General features: G+C 41.1%; 1 protein-coding gene across 4 annotated transcripts in view; it reads left to right on the top strand.

The window, feature by feature from the left end:
• The window catches only part of LOC128643506 (CLIP-associating protein 1-like), a 235,599-nt gene that overhangs the window by 202,994 nt on the left and 10,720 nt on the right, over positions 1–21,885 (top strand). For all 4 annotated transcript variants that reach the window (XM_053696355.1, XM_053696353.1, XM_053696354.1 and 1 more), the window contains one exon: positions 3,619–3,762. In XM_053696355.1, coding sequence (XP_053552330.1) covers positions 3,619–3,762 — 144 coding nt within the window. The remainder of the gene's footprint in view (positions 1–3,618; positions 3,763–21,885) is intronic.

Here is a 21,885-nt window from a genome sequence, read left to right as displayed (position 1 = left end):
CCAAGTAAACAATGAAGCTTGTGCTTTCTTGTTTACATTGGAGTGGCTTTCGAGAAAAGCACATGCACATTAGCTCTGGTATATGGAAAGCACATTGAGGTATACATAGAGAGCGGTTAAGTCTGCTCTTTATGTCGCTCTGGATCATCTAGAACAGGGTTCTTCAAACTTTTTTCCCCAAGACCCAGTGCCATGGCACCACATATCTTTTATGACCCTATTTTTATGCTTGGTTGTGAAAATTTCAGAAGTAATATTCAACAAGATAGCTGCAATATTTGTCAAAGTGACTAAAATGTGTGCGACTTTATTCCTGATTGTAGTCAAACTTGAATGTGTTGTAAAAGGTAATAACACACAACACACTCTGCTACAACACACATGACACACACACTTTCATACACCACACACACACTCTCTCCCTCTCTCTCTCTCCTACAACACACATCACACACATTCATACAACACACACACACTCACTCTCCTACAACACACATCACACACTCTCTCCTACATAACACATACTCTCTCCTACACCACACACACACACTCTCCTACAACACACATCACACACACTCTCCTACAACACACATCACACACACTTTCATACACCACACACACACACACTCCTACAACACACATCACACACACACTTTCATACACTACACACACACACACACACACACACTCTCTCTCTCTCCTACAACACACATCACACACACACACTTTCATACATCACACACACACTCTCTCTCCTACACCACACACATCACACACATCACACATCACTCTCTCTCCTACAACACACATACTCTCTCCTACATCACACACACTTTCATACACCACACATCACACACACTTTCATACACCACACACACACACACTCTCTCCTACAACACACATCACACACACTTTCATACACACACTCTCTCTCCTACAACACACATCAGACACACACACTTTAATACACCGCACACACACACACTCTCTTACAACACACATCACACACACTTTCATATACCACACATCACACACACACTCTCCTACAACACACATCACACACACACACTTTAATACACCGCACACACACACACTCTCTTACAACACACATCACACACACTTTCATATACCACACATCACACACACTCTCTCCTACAACACACATCACACACACTTTCATGCACCACACACACACACACACTCTCTCTCTCCTACAACACACATCACACACACTTTCATACACCACACACACACTCCTACAACTCATATACTCGATACGCCCCAGTAAACATGGTGTTGCGACCCAGAAATGGGCCCAGACTTTGATTTATATCATTAATATCCTGCATGTTGAATCTAGAAAGGTCTTGCAGGTAAAGTTATTAATTAGTACATCAGTTTGTGTTTTTTAGTTACGCAATCAAATTATGTACAGTATGTGTTTGTGTGTATTTCTTTTTTTTTTTTAAATGTTCAGGAGAATCACTTTTACAAAATAATTTTAGTTTGCTGAAATACCCAGCAATGGATAAAATCTACCATACTAAATAATAATAAAAAAAAAAATGTATTTTTATGTTGAGTTGTTTAACCTTCGATGCAACTTCCTAATCTACAAGGGTTTCATCGGAAAACAAAACCCCCCAAAAATAATGTAACGGAGAGATAATAAACATCAAAATTACATTTATGGAGAAAATTAGTATTAAAAAAAATCTCTTCTCCATTAAAATATTATATTTTAAAACTACATAAAATTCTGATTTCACATTTGGGTGATGTAGTCTATTTTGTCAGTGTATACCTGCTCTCACCTATATCCAATTTCAGTATAGGGAAATCTGATTAAAAGAAAAAAAAAAAAAAAACACAAAATGCACTTTATATAAATAACTTAAATTGGCTGAGAACTTACACCCCCCCCCCCCTTTAAACAACTCTGAAGACTGACTAAAGTATGTTTGCTCTTGCTTTGAACAGTTGGTACATGAGCTCATGCACTGATATAATCAATTACTGTGTCACATGCTCAAATAAACCACATACTGTACTGCAGAATGTGATATGTACTGGAAAATTGCAAAAGAAGCAATTATAATAAATATACATTTATGTATACACACATAATAGATAACATTAGATTCAGAGCAGGAGGTTTAAAAAAATAAATACATTTTTTATATGCAACATACAAAAACATTTACTCCCATATCCTTTTAGAAAAATAATATCCATAGATCATGGCTTGTTTTGCATTTAATTTTCACTTTCTTATTTTTTATTTGCATCTACACCCAAAGACCCTCGTAAGCATTTTTGTTGCAATCCGGGGCCTTTTGCTAAATAATAGTGATCAGGTTTAATACAGTAGGTTTTATCATAAATATTACATTTAATTTTATCACACTGTTCATATTCTGTTTCCTTTTTTTTTTTTTTTACAACTGTAATCTATTTTTATATTCAGTTTTATTTCTTTGCAATATGCTTAACATATCAACATAATAAAAATGAAAGAGCAACAGTAGACCAAAGAAAATGGAATCTGCTTTCATAAAATTTACATTATTATGCCATTTAGAGCTGTATACAGAAATCTATAAAATTCTTGCAAACAGTTTATTGGGAGATGTTTAGTTAATGAGCAGTTTTAGCCGTTGATGGATAAGTAAGCATCTTCACCTAGCTCTGCTGTCTCACTGAGCGTGAGATTTAGCAGTGCCGCCATATAATATGTAAATGTTTGAGCAAGCATTAGGCCAGAGCTAAATGTCGAAGCTTTGTTGCCATAGACATTTAACTTGACAGAAGACTGATTTAAAGTGCCATAAAACAGGTTGAGATCTGTGCATATCCTAAAAGGGCTAATTAATAAAAAATAGTTAGCATAAAATAATTGTTTAAAAATTGCTGGCAAGTATTTTAAAATAATTTTCAAAAATAAGCAAAATTAATTACATAGCTAAGCTGCCTGGAGCAGCGAACTCCACCCCTCTTATCATTGTTTAGACACAGGCATTATATTTCAATTGAGTTCACAGCTTCTAGGCATGCTCCAGGAGATGATCCCTATTCACTTTGCATTCTACCAAAAGATCAATAAACATAGATACAGCCATAAAAGGAATTGTGGGGGTGGGGGGGGGGGGGAGTTAGAGCTTTACTATTCAGAAACTAAAAAGGGTTAATGGCAAGGCACTGCAGTATAAATGTGCAGGTAAAGTAATTAAAGTACATATATTGTTTTGTCTCTATCCCAACTTGTTTTATGTCCCTTTAAATAAAACTTTTATCTGAATAAATGAAATACATTTACAGTTTGCTACTCCACATTTGTTACTCTTAAGTGCAGTAAATAATAGTTTGTTTTAAACCATAACACAATATTTGACATACCAACTATGAATACAACATCAAGGATTCTGCCAACTAATTATATATTTCTCCTCATAATTAATTATGTATTTTAAAGGTAATGTTAAAAATCATCTTATACAATTCTGTATCTATTCCAGTAAGTCACTGGTGTTCCTGTAAATACCATTTCAATCTAGAGGGTTTCTGTATGCTGATTTGTACTCTGTTAGTCACTAACTGAACCTTCCCATCTAATTTCAGGCTGCACAGATAGTCTTGATTTCCCTTTTTGAGCTAAATACACCTGAATTCACAATGTTACTGGGTGCCTTGCCGAAAACATTCCAGGACGGTGCTACCAAACTCCTGCACAACCATCTCAAGAACTCCAGCAATAGCAGCATGGTGAGTGGGTATACAGACTTCACACTTATTCTGTAAGTGTAACTTCTAGGATAGAGAGAGATCCAAAGTGTCAGCTGTGTAATTAATGTTCCAGAAATGAAAACGTTTAAAGGGCCACAATACCCAAATGTTTAAACACTTGAAAGTGATGTAGCATAGCTGTAAAAAGCTGACTAGGAAATATCACCTGAACATCTCTATGTAAAAAAAGAAATATTTCTTCTGTTATGTGTGATCAGTCCACGGGTCATCATTACTTCTGGGATATTATCTGCTCCCCTACAGGAAGTGCAAGAGGATTCACCCAGCAGAGTTGCTATATAGCTCCTCCCCTCTACGTCACCCCCAGTCATTCTCTTGCACCCAAAGACTAGATAGGAGGTGTGAGAGGACTATGGTGATTATACTTAGTTTTTATAACTTCAATCAAAAGTTTGTTATTTTACAATAGCACCGGAGCGTGTTATTACTTCTCTGGCAGAGTTTGAAGAAGAATCTACCAGAGTTTTTCTTATGATTTTAACCGGAGTAGTTAAGATCATATTGCTGTTTCTCGGCCATCTGAGGGAGGTAAAAGCTTCAGATCAGGGGACAGCGGGCAGTTGAATCTGCATTGAGGTATGTAGCAGTTTTTATTTTCTGAATGGAATTGATGAGAAAATCCTGCTATACCGTTATAATGACATGTATGTATACTCTACACTTCAGTATTCTGGGGATGGTATTTCACCGGAATTACTCTGTAAAAGTACATTAAACCTTTTAATAGGTATTTAATTCATGTTAAACGTTTTTGCTGGAATGTAGAATCGTTTGCATTTCTGAGGTACTGAGTGAATAAATATTTGGGCATTATTTTTCCACTTGGCAGTTTGCTTGTTTTGATTATGACAGTTTCGTTTCTCTCTCACTGCTGTGTGTGAGGGGGAGGGGCCGTTTTTTGGCGCTCTTTGCTACGCATCAAAAAATTTTCAGTCAGTTACACTTATATTTTCTGCATGATCCGGTTCATCTCTGACAGAACTCAGGGGTCTTCAAACTTCTTTGAAGGGAAGTAGATTCTCTCAGCAGAGCTGTGAGATTTATATAGTGACTGTGATTTAAAACGTTGCTCTGTAATTTTTATGTTTAAAATTTAATTAGTGTTATTTTACTAATGGGAACAAACCTTTGCTAAAAAGTTGTGTTGTTTGTTAAGAGTGATGCTATAACTGTTTTTCAGTTCATTATTTCAACTGTCATTTAATCGTTTAGTGCTTTTGAGGCACAGTACGTTTTTATTAAATAAAATTGTAACCGAGTTGCATGTTTATTGCTAGTGTGTTAAACATGTCTGATTCAGAGGAAGATACCTGTGTCATTTGTTCCAATGCCAAGGTGGAGCCCAATAGAAATTTATGTACTAGCTGTATTGATGCTACCTTAAATAAAAGCCAATCTGTACAAATTGAACAAATTTCACCAAACAGCGAGGGGAGAGTTATGCCGACTAACTCGTCTCACGTGTCAGTACCTGCATCTCCCGCCCGGGAGGTGCGTGATATTATGGCGCCTAGTACATCTGGGCAGCCATTACAGATAACATTACAAGATATGGCTACTGTTATGACTGAAGTTTTGGCTAAATTACCAGAACTAAGAGGCAAGCGTGATCACTCTGGGGTGAGAACAGAGTGCGCTGATAATTCTAGGGCCATGTCTGATACTGCGTCACAGCTTGCAGAGCATGAGGACGGAGAGCTTCATTCTGTAGGTGACGGTTCTGATCCAAACAGATTGGATTCAGATATTTCAAATTTTAAATTTAAATTGGAAAACCTCCGTGTATTACTAGGGGAGGTCTTAGCAGCTCTCAACGATTGTAACGCTGTTGCAATACCAGAGAAAATGTGTAGGTTGGATAAATACTTTGCGGTACCGGCGAGTACTGACGTTTTTCCTATACCTAAGAGATTAACTGAAATTGTTACTAAGGAGTGGGATAGACCCGGTGTGCCGTTCTCACCCCCTCCAATCTTTAGAAAGATGTTTCCAATAGACGCCACCACACGGGACTTATGGCAAACGGTCCCTAAGGTGGAGGGAGCAGTTTCTACTTTAGCTAAGCGTACCACTATCCCGGTGGAGGATAGCTGTGCTTTTTCAGATCCTATGGATAAAAAATTAGAGGGTTACCTTAAGAAAATGTTTGTTCAACAAGGTTTTATATTACAACCCCTTGCATGCATCGCGCCGATCACGGCTGCGGCAGCATTTTGGATTGAGTCTCTAGAAGAGAACCTTAGTTCAGCTACGCTGGACGACATTACGGACAGGCTTAGAGTCCTTAAACTAGCTAATTCATTCATTTCGGAGGCCGTAGTACATTTAACCAAACTTACGGCTAAGAATTCAGGATTCGCCATTCAGGCACGCAGGGCGCTGTGGCTAAAATCCTGGTCGGCTGATGTAACTTCTAAGTCCAAATTACTTAATATACCTTTCAAGGGGCAAACTTTATTTGGGCCCGGTTTGAAAGAAATTATTGCTGACATTACAGGAGGTAAGGGCCACGCTCTACCTCAAGACAAAGCCAAAGCTAAGGCTAGACAGTCTAATTTTCGTCCCTTTCGGAATTTCAAAGCAGGAGCAGCGCCAACCTCCACTGCACCAAAACAGGGAGGAACTGTTGCTCGTTACAGACAAGGCTGGAAGCCTAACCAGTCCTGGAACAAGGGCAAGCAGGCCAGTAAACCTGCTGCTGCCTCAAAGACAGCATGAACCGAGGGCCCCCGATCCGGGACCGGATCTAGTGGGGGGCAGACTCTCTCTCTTCGCCCAGGCTTGGGCAAGAGATGTCCAGGATCCCTGGGCGCTAGAGATCATATCTCAGGGATACCTTCTAGACTTCAAATTCTCTCCCCCAAAAGGGAGATTTCATCTGTCAAGGTTGTCAACAAACCAAATACAGAAGGACGCGTTTCTACGCTGTGTACAAGATCTATTATTAATGGGAGTGATCCATCCGGTTCCGCGGTCGGAACAAGGACAAGGGTTTTACTCAAACCTGTTTGTGGTTCCCAAAAAAGAGGGAACTTTCAGGCCAATCTTGGATTTAAAGATCCTAAACAAATTCCTAAGAGTTCCATCGTTCAAAATGGAAACTATTCGGACAATCTTACCCATGATCCAAGAGGGTCAGTACATGACCACAGTGGATTTAAAGGATGCTTACCTTCACATACCGATTCACAAAGATCATTACCGGTATCTAAGGTTTGCCTTCTTAAACAGGCATTACCAGTTTGTAGCCCTTCCATTCGGATTGGCTACGGCTCCAAGAATCTTTACAAAGGTTCTGGGTGCCCTTCTGGCGGTACTAAGACCGCGAGGAATTTCGGTAGCTCCGTACCTAGACGACATTCTGATACAAGCTTCAAGCTTTCAAACTGCCAAGTCTCATACAGAGTTAGTTCTGGCATTTCTAAGGTCGCATGGATGGAAAGTGAACGAAAAGAAGAGTTCTCTCTTTCCTCTCACAAGAGTTCCATTCTTGGGGACTCTTATAGATTCTGTAGAAATGAGGATTTATCTGACAGAAGACAGATTAACAAAGCTTCTAAATGCATGCCGTGTCCTTCATTCCATTCAACTCCCGTCAGTAGCTCAATGCATGGAGGTGATCGGCTTAATGGTAGCAGCAATGGACATAGTTCCCTTTGCACGCCTACATCTCAGACCGCTGCAATTGTGCATGCTGAGTCAGTGGAATGGGGATTACTCAGATTTGTCCCCCACTCTGAATCTGGATCAAAAGACCAGAAACTCTCTTCTATGGTGGCTTTCTCGGCCACATCTGTCCAGGGGGATGCCGTTCAGCAGGCCGGACTGGACAATTGTAACAACAGACGCCAGCCTTCTAGGTTGGGGCGCTGTCTGGAATTCTCTGAAGGCTCAGGGACAATGGAGTCAGGAGGAAAGTCTCCTGCCAATAAACATTCTGGAATTGAGAGCAGTTCTCAATGCCCTTCTATCTTGGCCCCAGTTAAAGACTCGGGGGTTCATCAGGTTTCAGTCGGACAACATCACGACTGTAGCTTACATCAACCATCAAGGAGGGACAAGAAGCTCCCTAGCAATGATAGAAGTATCAAAGATATTTCGCTGGGCAGAGTCTCACTCTTGCCACTTGTCAGCAATCCACATCCCGGGAGTGGAGAACTGGGAGGCGGATTTCTTGAGTCGCCAGACTCTTCATCCGGGGGAGTGGGAACTTCATCCGGAGGTCTTTGCCCAAATACTTCAACGTTGGGGCAAACCAGAGATAGATCTCATGGCGTCTCGCCAGAACGCCAAACTTCCTCGCTACGGATCCAGATCCAGGGATCCGGGAGCGGTTCTGATAGATGCTTTGACAGCACCTTGGAACTTCAGGATGGCTTATGTGTTTCCACCCTTCCCACTGCTTCCTCGATTGATTGCCAAAATCAAACAGGAGAGAGCATCAGTGATTCTAATAGCGCCTGCATGGCCGCGCAGGACTTGGTATGCAGATCTAGTGGACATGTCATCCTGTCCGCCTTGGTCTCTACCTCTAAGACAGGACCTTCTGATTCAGGGTCCATTCAATCATCAAAGTCTAACTTCTCTGAAGCTGACTGCTTGGAAATTGAACGCTTGATTTTATCAAAACGTGGTTTTTCTGAGTCGGTTATTGATACCCTGATACAGGCTAGGAAGCCTGTTACCAGAAAGATTTACCATAAAATATGGCGTAAATACATATACTGGTGTGAATCCAAAGATTACTCCTGGAGTAAGGTTAGGATTCCTAGGATATTGTCTTTTCTACAAGAAGGTTTAGAAAAGGGTTTATCGGCTAGCTCATTAAAGGGACAGATCTCAGCTCTGTCCATCTTGTTACACAGGCGTCTGTCAGAAAATTCAGACATCCAGGCCTTTTGTCAGGCTTTAGCTAGGATCAAGCCTGTGTTTAAAACTGTTGCTCCGCCATGGAGTTTAAACTTAGTTCTTAACGTTTTACAGGGTGTTCCGTTTGAACCCCTTCATTCCATTGATATAAGATTGTTATCTTGGAAAGTTCTATTTTTAATGGCTATTTCCTCGGCTCGAAGAGTCTCTGAGTTATCAGCCCTACATTGTGATTCTCCTTATCTGATCTTTCACTCAGACAAGGTAGTTCTGCGTACTAAACCTGGGTTCTTACCTAAGGTAGTCACTAACAGAAATATCAATCAAGAGATTGTTGTTCCATCCTTGTGTCCAAATCCTTCTTCAAAGAAGGAACGTCTTCTACACAATCTGGATGTAGTTCGTGCCCTCAAGTTCTACTTGCAGGCAACTAAAGATTTTCGCCAAACTTCTTCCCTGTTTGTCGTTTATTCTGGACAGAGGAGAGGTCAAAAAGCTTCTGCTACCTCTCTCTCTTTTTGGCTTCGTAGCATAATACGTTTAGCCTATGAGACTGCTGGACAGCAGCCTCCTGAAAGAATTACAGCTCATTCCACTAGAGCTGTGGCTTCCACTTGGGCCTTTAAGAATGAGGCCTCTGTTGAACAGATTTGCAAGGCTGCAACTTGGTCTTCGCTTCATACTTTTTCCAAATTTTACAAATTTGACACTTTTGCTTCTTCTGAGGCTATTTTTGGGAGAAAGGTTCTTCAGGCAGTGGTTCCTTCTGTATAATGAGCCTGCCTATCCCTCCCGTCATCCGTGTACTTTTGCTTTGGTATTGGTATCCCAGAAGTAATGATGACCCGTGGACTGATCACACATAACAGAAGAAAACATAATTTATGCTTACCTGATAAATTCCTTTCTTCTGTTGTGTGATCAGTCCACGGCCCGCCCTGTTTTTTAAGGCAGGTACATATTTTTTAAATTATAATTCAGTCACCACTACACCCTTGGCTTCTCCTTTCTCGTTGGTCTTTGGTCGAATGACTGGAGGTGACGTAGAGGGGAGGAGCTATATAGCAACTCTGCTGGGTGAATCCTCTTGCACTTCCTGTAGGGGAGCAGATAATATCCCAGAAGTAATGATGACCCGTGGACTGATCACACAACAGAAGAAAGGAATTTATCAGGTAAGCATAAATTATGTTATTTTACCTTAAAATGTCCTAAGTATTTACACCCCATTGTAAAGGCAAATCAGTATGCCTGTCCTGGGACAGGGAAGGGAGTGAGCCTCGTGCACACTCCTGTAATTTCCCTATTCAGTTTAAGGAAGTTTACTATGAAATCTCATGAGAGTTAAAGTGATATTCCAGCCAAAATTGGAAACCACATGGATGCATTTCAGTATTGAACGAAAGCATTTTTGTAATATACATGCATTAGCAAAAATACTTCCAATAAAAGCTATAGCTCTTTCAAAAGTGTATTTAAGTATGCACTGTGCACCCGCATTTTAAACACAGCACTTGCTCAGAGAGTCTAAGGTGCTTATACCATCTGGTAATTACTCAATTTTTTCATTGCTGACATGATACAATACAAGCCCCACAGATGAGCTGAACAGCTGCATTATTTAAAATGTGGGTGCAGTAAAAATATCTAGCTATGCTTCTCATGCACGTGCATAGAAAAATGTTAGCACTAAAACAGTAATACATTTACTAGAAGCATTTTTGCTAATACATGTATATTTCAAAGTTTTTTCTATTCAGAGATGTAATAAAGCTATGTGCGTTTACCTTTTGACTGGAATGTCCCTTTAATTGAAATCTAATGAGATCAAAGTAAAATAGTTTGTGACCTCGGCACTGTTGATGCTGATTGGCTGCAGTTCATTGTATTCATTTTTTTTTACCTGCAGCTGGACAGCAGCTGAAGTATAACTTTCTTTCATGTAATTGGCAAGAGTCCATGAGCTAGTGACGTATGGGATATACAATCTTACCAGGAGGGGCAAAGTTTCCCAAACCTCAAAATGCCTATAAATACACCCCTCACCACACCCACAATTCAGTTTTTCAAACGTTGCCTTCTTTTGGAGGTGGTGAAGTAAGTTTGTGCTAAGATTTCTACGTTGATATGCGCTTCTCAGCATTTTGAAGCCCAAGTACAGTGAATGTCAGAGGGATGTGAAGGGAGTATCACCTATTGAATGCAATGGTTTTCCTCACGGTAGATCTATTTCATAGGTTCTCTGTTATCGGTCATAGAGATTCATCTCCTACTTCCCTTTTCAGATCTACGATATGCTCTCATATTCCATTACCCCTACTGATAACCGTTTCAGTACTGGTTTGGCTATCTGCTATATGTGGATGGGTGTCTTTTGGTAAGTATGTTTTCATTACTTAAGACACTCTCAGCTATGGTTTGGCACTTTATGTATTTTATAAAGTTCTAAATATATGTATTGTACTTATATTTGCCATGATTCAGGTTTTCAGTATATTTCCTTTTCCAGACTGTCAGTTTCATATCTGGGAAATGCTTTTTCTTAGGAAAAATGTATTTCTTACCTGGGGTATAGTCTTTTTTTTTTTTTCTCAATTGACTGTCTTTTAAATTCGAGGGCAGAATTAGGCTCGCGAGGGCGCAACATGCTAAAGTTTATTGCGTCATTCTTGGCGCGTGATTTTTTTGGCGCAAAGTTACGTTTGTTGACGCAATTTTGTAATTTCCGGCGTCTTAGTCGATGCTGAGTTCTTCACAAGGTTGCGTCTTCGTTGACGCGAGTGTGTCATTTTCGGACGTTTTTGGTGCCAAAAAATATTATTCAGTTTGTGTTGTGCGTCATACTTGGCGCCAAATATTTTCATTATTTAAGACCCCATTCCTATATGCCTCTTGCCTTTTTTCTATGTCAGAGGGCTATTCTGTTTGCATTTTTCCCATTCCTGAAACTGCCATATAAGGAAATTGATAATTTTGCTTTATATGTTGTTTTTTCTCTTACATTTGCAAGATGTTTCAATCTGATCCTGTCTCAGAAATCACTGTTGGAACCCTGCTGCCTTATAACAGTTCTACCAAAGCCAAGTGCATTTGTTGTAAACTTGTGGAGGTTATACCTCCAGCTGTGGTTTGTAATAGTTGTCATGATAAACTTTTACAGGGCCTATGAATACCCAAAAAGTTCCCTCGCCCACCAGGCGAGTAAATCACAAAATTTACCAGCCCGCAAGAAACTTTAGTCGCCCGTGCGTATCTGCATGTAGTGTGTGTGTATATATACAGTATTACCGTATTTAAAAAGGCAATATAAATAGCGTTATTGTAATCTCACAAAGCATTGCAGACAGAGGTCCCAATTTGAATGCTTTGCGAGCTGCTTACTACTTGGGATTTGAGTATTAGAAAAATATTTTCTAAAGTTAAAGCCTTTTCTCCAACATTGGTGTGTCCGGTCCACGGCGTCATCCATTACTTGTGGGAATATTCTCTTCCCTAACAGGAAATGGCAAAGAGCACAGCAAAAGCTGTCCATATAGCCCCTCCTTGGCTCCGCCCCCCCAGTAATTCTCTTTGCCGCTCTGAACAAGTAGCATCTCCACGGAGATGGTGAAGAGTATGTGGTGTTTAGTTGTAGTTTTTTATTCTTCTATCAAAAGTTTGTTATTTTGAAATGGTACTGGTATGTACTTTTTACTCTGAAACAGAAAGAGATGAAGAGTTCTGTTTAAAAGAGGAGTATGATTTTAGCAGCAGTAACTAAAATCAATTGCTGTTCCCACGCAGGACTGTTGAGCCTAGAGAACTTCAGTTGGGGGGAACAGTTTGCAGACTTTTCTGCTCAAGGTATGACTAGCCATTTTTCTAACAAGACTGTGTAATGCTGGAAGGCTGTCATTTTCCCTCATGGGGATTGGTAAGCCATTTTCTTAGACTCAGATAGAATAAAGGGCTTATTATGGGCTAATAACTGGTGGACACTTTTAAGGGCTAAATCGATTGTTTATTAAGTTATTATTAAGGTTTTGAAGTGGATTTCAAACTTTTTAATATTTGGGGAACGTTTTTATCGCCAGGCACTAGTTAAGACACCTTCCCAGTCAGTAAGGGCCTTTCTCTGTAGTAGGCAGAGCCTCATTTTCGCGCCATTATTGCGCAGTTTCTTTTGAGTGCAGTACATGCAGCTGCATGTGAGAGGGTCTGGTATCCACAGAAAACGTTTCTAGAAGGCTGGAATTGGTATCGTATACCCCCCTGGGATAAGTGAAGTCGCAGCAAAGGCTGTGGCTGGGACTGTAGTGGGGTTAAATTGCAAAACGGCTCCGGTTTCCGCATTTTAAGGGTTAACAGCTTCAAAATTGGGGTGCAATACTTTGAATGCATTAAGACACTGTGGTGACATTTTGGTAAAGTTTGGATAATTCCTTCATAGTTTTTCACATATTCAGTAATAAAGTGTGCCCTGTTTAACATTTAAAGAGACAGTAACGGTTTTGTTTAAAAACGTTTTTTGTGCTTTATTAACCAGTTTAAGCCTGTTTAACATGTCTGTACCTTCAGATAAGTCATGTTCTGTATGTATGGAGGCCAAGGTGGTTGCTCCTTCAAATGTATGTGATAATTGTGCCATAGCGTCCAAACAAAGTAAGGACAGTACTGTCACATTTAGTAAGGTTGCCCAGGATGATTCCTCAGAGGAAGGAAGTAGGGATAGTTCTGCATCCTCTCCTTCTGTGTCTATACCAGTTATGCCCGCGCAGGCGACCCCTAGTACTTCTAGCGCGCCAATGCTTGTTACTATGAAACAATTGACGGCAGTAATGGATAACTCCATAGCTAATATTTTATCCAAAATGCCAGCATTTCAGAGAAAGCGCGATTGCTCTGTTTTAAACACTGTAGAGCAGGAGGGCGCTGATGATAATTTTATCTGTCATACCCTCAAACCAGTCTGAAGTGGCAGTGAGGGAGGGTTTGTCAGATGGAGAAATTTCTGATACAGGAAGAATTTCTCAGCAGGCAGAACCTGATGTTGTGACATTTAAATTTAAATTAGAGCATCTCCGCGCATTACTTAAGGAGGTGCTATCTACTCTGGATGATTGTGACAATCTGGTCATCCCAGAAAAATTGTGCAAGATGGACAAGTTCCTAGAGGTCCCGGTGCACCCTGATGCCTTTCCGATACCTAAAAGGGTGGCGGACATTGTGAATAAGGAGTGGGAGAAGCCAGGCATACCTTTTGTCCCTCCTCCTATATTTAAGAAATTGTTCCCCATGGTTGACCCCAGGAAGGACACATGGCAAACAGCCCCTAAGGTCGAGGGGGCGGTTTCTACACTAGCCAAACGCACGACCATTCCCATTGAGGACAATTGTGCTTTCAAAGATCCTATGGATAAAAAATTGGAGGGCTTGCTTAAAAAGATTTTTGTACAGCAAGGATACCTCCTTCAACCTATTTCGTGCATTATTCCTGTGACTACAGCGGCGTGGTTCTGGTTCGAGGAACTGGAAAAGTCGCTCAGTAGGGAGACTCCATATGAGGAGGTCATGGACAGAATTCACGCACTTAAGTTAGCTAATTCCTTTGTTTTAGACGCCGCTTTGCAGTTAGCGAAATTAGCGGCGAAAAATTCAGGGTTTGCAATTGTGGCGCGTACAGCGCTCTGGCTAAAGTCTTGGTCGGCGGATGTATCTTCCAAGACAAAATTGCTTAATATTCCTTTCAAAGGTAAGACCCTTTTTGGGCCAGAATTGAAGGAAATTATTTCAGATATCACTGGGGGAAAGGGCCATGCCCTCCTACAAGATAGGCCTTTCAAGGCTAAGAATAAGTCCAATTTTCGTTCATTTCGCAACTTCAGGAACGGACCGGCTTCTAACTCTGCAGCCTCTAGACAAGAGGGTAACGCTTCCCAGACTAAACCAGCTTGGAAACCAATGCAAGGCTGGAACAAGGGTAAACAAGCCAAGAAGCCTGCTGCTGCTACCAAAACAGCATGAAGGGGTAGCCCCCGATCTGGGACCGGATCTAGTAGGGGGCAGACTCTCTCTCTTTGCTCAGGCTTGGGCAAGAGATGTTCAGGATCCCTGGGCACTAGAAATAGTCTCTCAGGGTTATCTTCTAGAATTCAAGGAACTACCCCCAAGGGGAAGGTTCCACATTTCTCACTTATCTTCAAACCAAATAAAGAGACAGGCATTCTTACATTGTGTAGAAAACCTGTTAAAGATGAGTGATACACCCAGTTCCAACTGTGGAACAAGGTCAGGGGTTTTACTCAAATCTGTTTGTAGTTCCCAAAAAAGAGGGAACCTTCAGACCAATTCTGGATTTAAAAATTCTAAACAAATTTCTCAGAGTTCCATCGTTCAAAATGGAAACCATTCGAACAATTTTACCTGCAATCCAGAAGGGTCAATATATGACTACCGTGGATTTAAAGGATGCGTATCTACATATTCCTATCCACAAAGATCATCATCAGTTCCTAAGGTTCGCCTTTCTGGACAAACATTATCAGTTCGTGGCTCTTCCATTCGGACTAGCCACTGCTCCCAGAATTTTCACATAAGTGCTCGGGTCCCTTCTAGCGGTTCTAAGACCAAGGGGCATTGCAGTGGCACCTTACCTGGACGACATTCTAATTCAAGCGTCGTCTCTTTCCAAGGCAAAGGCTCATACAGACATCGTTCTAGCCTTTCTCAGATCTCACGGGTGGAAGGTGAACGTAGAAAAGAGTTCCCTGTATCCGTCGACAAGAGTTCCCTTTTTGGGAACAATAATAGATTCTTTAGAAATGAAGATCTTCTTGACAGAAGTCAGAAAGTCATAGCTTCGAAACGCTTGTCAAGTTCTTCTCTCTATTCTACAGCCTTCCATAGCTCAGTGCATGGAAGTAGTAGGGTTGATGGTGGCAGCAATGGATATAGTTCCTTTTGCTCAAATTCATCTAAGACCATTACAACTGTGCATGCTCAAGCAGTGGAATGGGGATTATACAGACTTGTCCCCAAAGATTCAAGTAGACCAGATAACCAGAGACTCACTCCGTTGGTGGTTGTCCCAGGATCACCTGTCTCAGGGAATGAGTTTCCGCAGACCAAGGTGGGTCATTGTCACGACCGACGCCAGTCTATTAGGCTGGGGCGCGGTCTGGGACTCCCTGAAAGCTCAGGGTCTATGGTCTCGGGAAGAGTCTCTTCTTCCGATAAATATACTGGAACTGAGAGCGATATTCAATGCTCTCCAGGCTTGGTCTCAACTAGCGAAGGCCGGATTCATAAGATTCCAGTTGGACAACATGACGACTGTAGCTTACATCAATCATCAGGGGGGAACAAAGAGTTCCTTGGCGATGAGAGAGGTATCCAAAATCATCAAATGGGCGGAGGATCACTCCTGCCACCTATCTGCAATCCACATCCCAGGAGTAGACAACTGGGAGGCGGATTACCTGAGTCGTCAGACTTTCCATCCGGGGGAGTGGGAACTCCACCCGGAGGTGTTTGCCCAGTTGACTCAATTATGGGGCATTCCAGACATGGATCTGATGGCGTCCCGTCAGAACTTCAAGGTTCCTTGCTACGGGTCCAGATCCAGGGATCCCAAGGCGACTCTAGTGGATGCATTAGTGGCGCCTTGGTTGTTCAACCTAGCTTATGCGTTTCCACCGTTCCCTCTCCTCCCCAGGCTTGTAGCCAGGATCAAACAGGAGAAGGCCTCTGTGATTCTGATAGCTCCTGCGTGGCCGCGCAGGACTTGGTATGCAGACCTGGTGAATATGTCATCGGCTCCACCATGGAAGCTACCTTTGAGACAGGATCTTCTAATACAAGGTCCATTCGAACATCCAAATCTAGTTTCTCTACAGCTGACTGCTTGGAAATTGAACGTTTGATTTTATCCAAGCGTGGGTTTTCAGATTCTGTGATAGATACTCTGGTCCAAGCCAGAAAACCTGTAACTTGAAAGATTTACCATAAAATATGGAAAAGATATATCTGTTGGTGTGAATCCAAGGGATTCTCCTGGAGTAAGATTAAAATTCCTAAGATCCTCTCCTTTCTTCAAGACGGTTTGGATAAGGGATTGTCAGCGAGTTCTCTAAAAGGACATATTTCTGCTTTATCTGTCTTGTTACACAAACGACTGGCAGCTGTGCCAGATATACAAGCTTTTGTACAGGCTTTGGTCAGAATCAAGCCTGTTTACAGACCTTTGACTCCTCCTTGGAGTCTAAATTTAGTTCTTTCAGTTCTTCAAGGGGTTCCGTTTGAACCTCTACATTCCATAGATATCAAGTTACTATCTTGGAAAGTTCTGTTTTTGGTTGCTATTTCTTCTGCAAGAAGAGTTTCTGAATTATCTGCTTTGCAGTGTAATCCACCCTATCTGGTGTTCCATGCAGATAAGGTCGTTTTGCGTACTAAGCCTGGTTTTCTTCCGAAAGTTGTTTCCAACAGGAATATTAACCAGGAAATAGTTGTTCCTTCTCTGTGTCCGAATCCAGTTTCAAAGAAGGAACGTTTGTTACACAATTTAGATGTAATTCGTGCTTTAAAGTTCTATTTAGAAGCAACTAAGGATTTTAGACAAACCTCATCTTTGTTTTTCGTTTACTCTGGTAAGAGGAGAGGACAAAAAGCTACGGCTACCTCTCTGTCTTTCTGGCTGAAAAGCATTATCCGATTGGCTTATGAGACTGCCGGACGGCAGTCTCCTGAACGAATCACAGCTCACTCCACTAGAGCTGTGGCTTCCACATGGGCCTTCAAGAACGAGGCTTCTGTTGATCAGATATGTAAGGCAGCGACTTGGTCTTCTCTGCACACTTTTGCCAAATTTTACAAATTTGATACTTTTGCTTCTTCGGAGGCTGTTTTTGGGAGAAAGGTCTTGCATGCCGTGGTGCCTTCCGTTTAGGTAACCTGATTTGCTCCCTCCCTTCATCCGTGTCCTAAAGCTTTGGTATTGGTTCCCACAAGTAATGGATGACGCCGTGGACCGGACACACCAATGTTGGAGAAAACAGAATTTATGCTTACCTGATAAATTACTTTCTCCAACGGTGTGTCCGGTCCACGGCCCGCCCTGGTTTTTTAATCAGGTTTGAAAAATTTCTTTCTCTATACACTACAGTCACCACGGCACCCTATAGTTTCTCCTTTTTTTCTCCTAACCGTCGGTCGAATGACTGGGGGGGCGGAGCCAAGGAGGGGCTATATGGACAGCTTTTGCTGTGCTCTTTGCCATTTCCTGTTAGGGAAGAGAATATTCCCACAAGTAATGGATGACGCCGTGGACCGGACACACCGTTGGAGAAAGTAATTTATCAGGTAAGCATAAATTCTGTTTTTATTATCACCAGCTACAAAAAAACAGGGATACTATCTTTGTAATACTGTATGTACAGTCTTGACTTATTTTCCACTAAGGGTAAAAAAAGAGATATATAATTGAGCTGTTTTTTTTTTTACTTCAGCATATGTGGGGTCACGATTGACTAAGTATATTTAATGCTGTCACCCTTCAACCTATAGCGCTTTGACATAACGAGCATGTTAAAAACAATTTTTTCCCCCTTTCTGCCCGACTGCCTTTCAACTACTAGAACGACTGTCAGTGCCGCACTAGCAGATTTGACTGGGTGCATGGAGATGGTATATTCTCTACAAATTGGTAAAGTCAGTTTTTGAAGCATCAGTAGCGTCCAGAAAAATTGTGCAGTGCTCTATATTGTTATAGTAGGCAGCTTGCTCGTGTACATTGTGCTGAAGTTCTGCAGAGGACCCTGGAGTACGTTGGCATAATGTACGTGAGCAAGCTGCCTACCATAACTATATAGTCACTTTAACCCATACTTCATTCATACACACACAGAGAAGAAACACTCAAGGCTCTAGCAGGATGTCTTCCCGTGCAGACAACCTTAGGGGTGGGAAGTAGCAACTGACAAGGAAGAGACCAAGAGCCATGGAGATAAGGGGAGGTCTTTGAATGCATTTAACAGAAAGAACCTCCCCTTTCTACCCTCCTTTCCCATGTGTGCGCATATTTGAAAGGCAATTTGAGATTTTTTATTATTGCTTCTTATATCCCACTTAAAATGTCAGGTCGCCGCTCGGACTGGTAACTTCAAAATTTTACTTGCCCGCAAGAAATTTAGGTCACCATTGGCGACTGGACCAGTCTATTCATATGCCCTGCTTTTACATGCAGAGAATGTATCCATCAGTAGTAGTTCATTACCTGTTACTGTTCCCTCAACATCTAATACACAAGATATAACTGTAAATTTAAAAGAATGTATTTCTGATTCTATTCAGAAGGCTTTGTCTGCCATTACGCCTTCTAATAAACGTAAAAGGTCTTTTAAAACTTCTCATAAAGTTGATGAAATTTCAAATGACCAGCAACATACTGAATTATCTTTCTCTGATGAGGATCTATCTGATTCAGAAGATCCTGCCTCAGATATTGACACTGACAAATAGTCTTATTTATTTAAAATGTAGTATATTCGTTCTTTGTTAAAAGAATTTTTTATTACATTGGATATGGAGGAATCTAGTCCTCTTGACATTAAAACTAGTAAACGTTTAAATTCTGTTTATAAACCTCCTGGGGTTATGCCAGAAGTTTTTCCAGTTCCTGATGCTATTTCTGATATTTCTAAGGAATGGAATAGGCCTGGTACTTCTTTTATTCCTTCTTCAAGGTTTAAAACATTGTATCCTTTTCCAGCAGTTTCTTTAGAGTTTTGGGAAAAGAATCCCCAAAGTTGATGGGGCTATCTCTACTCTTGCTAAACGTACTACTATTCCTACGGAAGATAGTACTTCTTTTAAAGATCCTTTAGATAGGAAACTTGAATCTTATCTAAGGACAGCTTATTTATATTCAGGTCATCTTCTCAGGCCTGCAATTGCTTTGGCTGATGTTGCAGCTGCTTCAACTTTTTGGTTGGAAACTTTAGCGCAACAAGTCTCTGATCATGATTTGTCTAGCATTGTTAACTTGATTCAACATGCTAATTTTATTTGCGATGCCATTTTTGATATCATTAAAATTGATGTTAAATCAATGTCTTTAGCTATTTTAGCTAGAAGAGCTTTGTGGCTTAAATCTTGGAATGCTGATATGACTTCTAAGTCCAGATTGCTATCTCTTTCTTTCCAAGGTAATAAATTATTTGGTTCTCTGTTGGATTCAATAATTTCAACTGTCACTGGGGGGAAGGTTTTTTTTTGCCTCAGGATAAAAGACCTTCCGACAAAATAAGGAACAGAAACCTAATCCTTCCCCCAATGAATCTGTTTCCAATTGGAAGCCTTCTTAAAATTGGAATAAATCCAAGCCATTTAAAAGATCAAAGCCAGCCCCCAAGTCCGCATGAGGGTGTGGCCCTCATTCCAGCTCAGCTGGTAGGGGCGGATTAAGATTTTTCAAAGATGTTTGGATCAATTCAGTCCGAAATCAATGGATTCAGAGTATTGTCTCTCAGGGGTACAGAATAGGATTCTCAGAGTAAGACCGACCATGAGAATATTTTTTCTCTCACGCATTCCAGCAAACCTAGTAAAGGTTTAGGCTTTCCTGAAGTGTGTTTCAGACCTGGAGTCATCAGGGGTAATCATGTCAGTTCTGTTTCAGGAACAGGGTCTGGGTTTTTATTCAAATCGATTCATTGTCCCAAAGAAAGAAAATTCATTCAGACCATTTTTGGATCTAAAAATTTTGAATCGATATGTAAGAGTACCAACTTTGAAAATGGTGACTATATGGACTATTCTGCCTTTTGTTCAGCAAGGGCATTATATGTCCACAATAGACTTACAGGATGCATATCTTCATATTCCGATTTATCCAGATAACTATCAGTTCCTGAGATTCTCTTTTCTAGACAAGCATTACCAATTTGTTGTTCTTCCTTTTGGCCTAGCGACAGCTCCAATAATTTTTTCAAAGCTTCTCATGCCCTACTCTCTGTAATCAGAGAGCGGGGTATTGCGGTGTTTCCTTATTTGGACGATATCTTGGTACTTGCTCAGTCTTTACGTTCTGCAGAATCTCACACAAATCAACTAGTGTTGTTTCTTCAAAGACATGGTTGGAGGATCAATTTACCAAAAAGTTATTTGATTCCTCAGACAAGGGTAACCTTTTTAGGTTTCCAGATAGATTCAGTATCCATGACTTTGTCTCTAACAGACAAGAGATGTTTGATTGGTTGCAGTCTGTCGGAACCTTCAGTCTCAGTCATTCCCTTCAGTAGCTATGTGCATGGAAGTTTTAGGTCTCATGACTGCAGCATCGGACGCGATCCCCTTTGCTCGTTTTCATATGAGACCTCTCCAGCTTTGTATGCTGAACCAATGGTGCAGGGATTATACAAGGATATCACAATTAATATCCTTAAATCCCAATGTTTGACTTTCTCTGACTTGGTTGTTAGATCACCATCTAGGGGCCTCTTTCGTTCGTCCAACCTGGACTGTAATCACAACAGATGCGAGTCTTTCAGGTTGGGAAGCTGTTTGGGGATCTCTGACAGCACAAGGGGTTTGGAAATCTCAAGATTACCAATAAATATTTTGGAACTCCGTGCGATTCTCAGAGCTCTTCAGTTTTGGCCTCTGTTGAAGAGATAACCGTTTATTTGTTTTCAGACAGACAATATCACAACTGTGGCATATGTCAATCATCAAGGTGGGATTTACAGTCCCCTAGCTATGAAAGAAGTATCTCGGATACTTATTTGGACGGAATCCAGCTCCTGTCTAATTTCTGTGGTTCATATCCCAGGTATAGACAATTGGGAAGCGGATTACCTCAGTTGTCAGACTTTACATCCAGGAGAGTGGTCTCTCTACCCGGATGTGTTTTCTCAAATTGTTCAGATGTGGGGGCTTCCAGAAATAGATCTGATGGCATCTCATCTAAACAAGAAACTTCCCAGGTACCTGTCCAGGTCCAGGGATCCTCGGGCGGAAGCAGTGGATGCGTTGACACTTCCTTGGTGTTATCAACCTGCTTATATTTCTCTTGTTAAGTGTATCCAGTCCACGGATCATCCATTACTTGTGGGATATTCTCCTTCCCAACAGGAAGTTGCAAGAGGATCACCCACAGCAGAGCTGCTATATAGCTCCTCCCCTCACTGCCATATCCAGTCATTCTCTTGCAACTCTCAACAAAGATGGACGTAG

This window comes from Bombina bombina, unplaced genomic scaffold (genome assembly GCF_027579735.1).
Source record: "Bombina bombina isolate aBomBom1 unplaced genomic scaffold, aBomBom1.pri scaffold_655, whole genome shotgun sequence".
Taxonomy (NCBI): Eukaryota; Metazoa; Chordata; class Amphibia; order Anura; family Bombinatoridae; genus Bombina; species Bombina bombina.
This window is presented reverse-complemented; position numbering and strand designations above follow the sequence as displayed.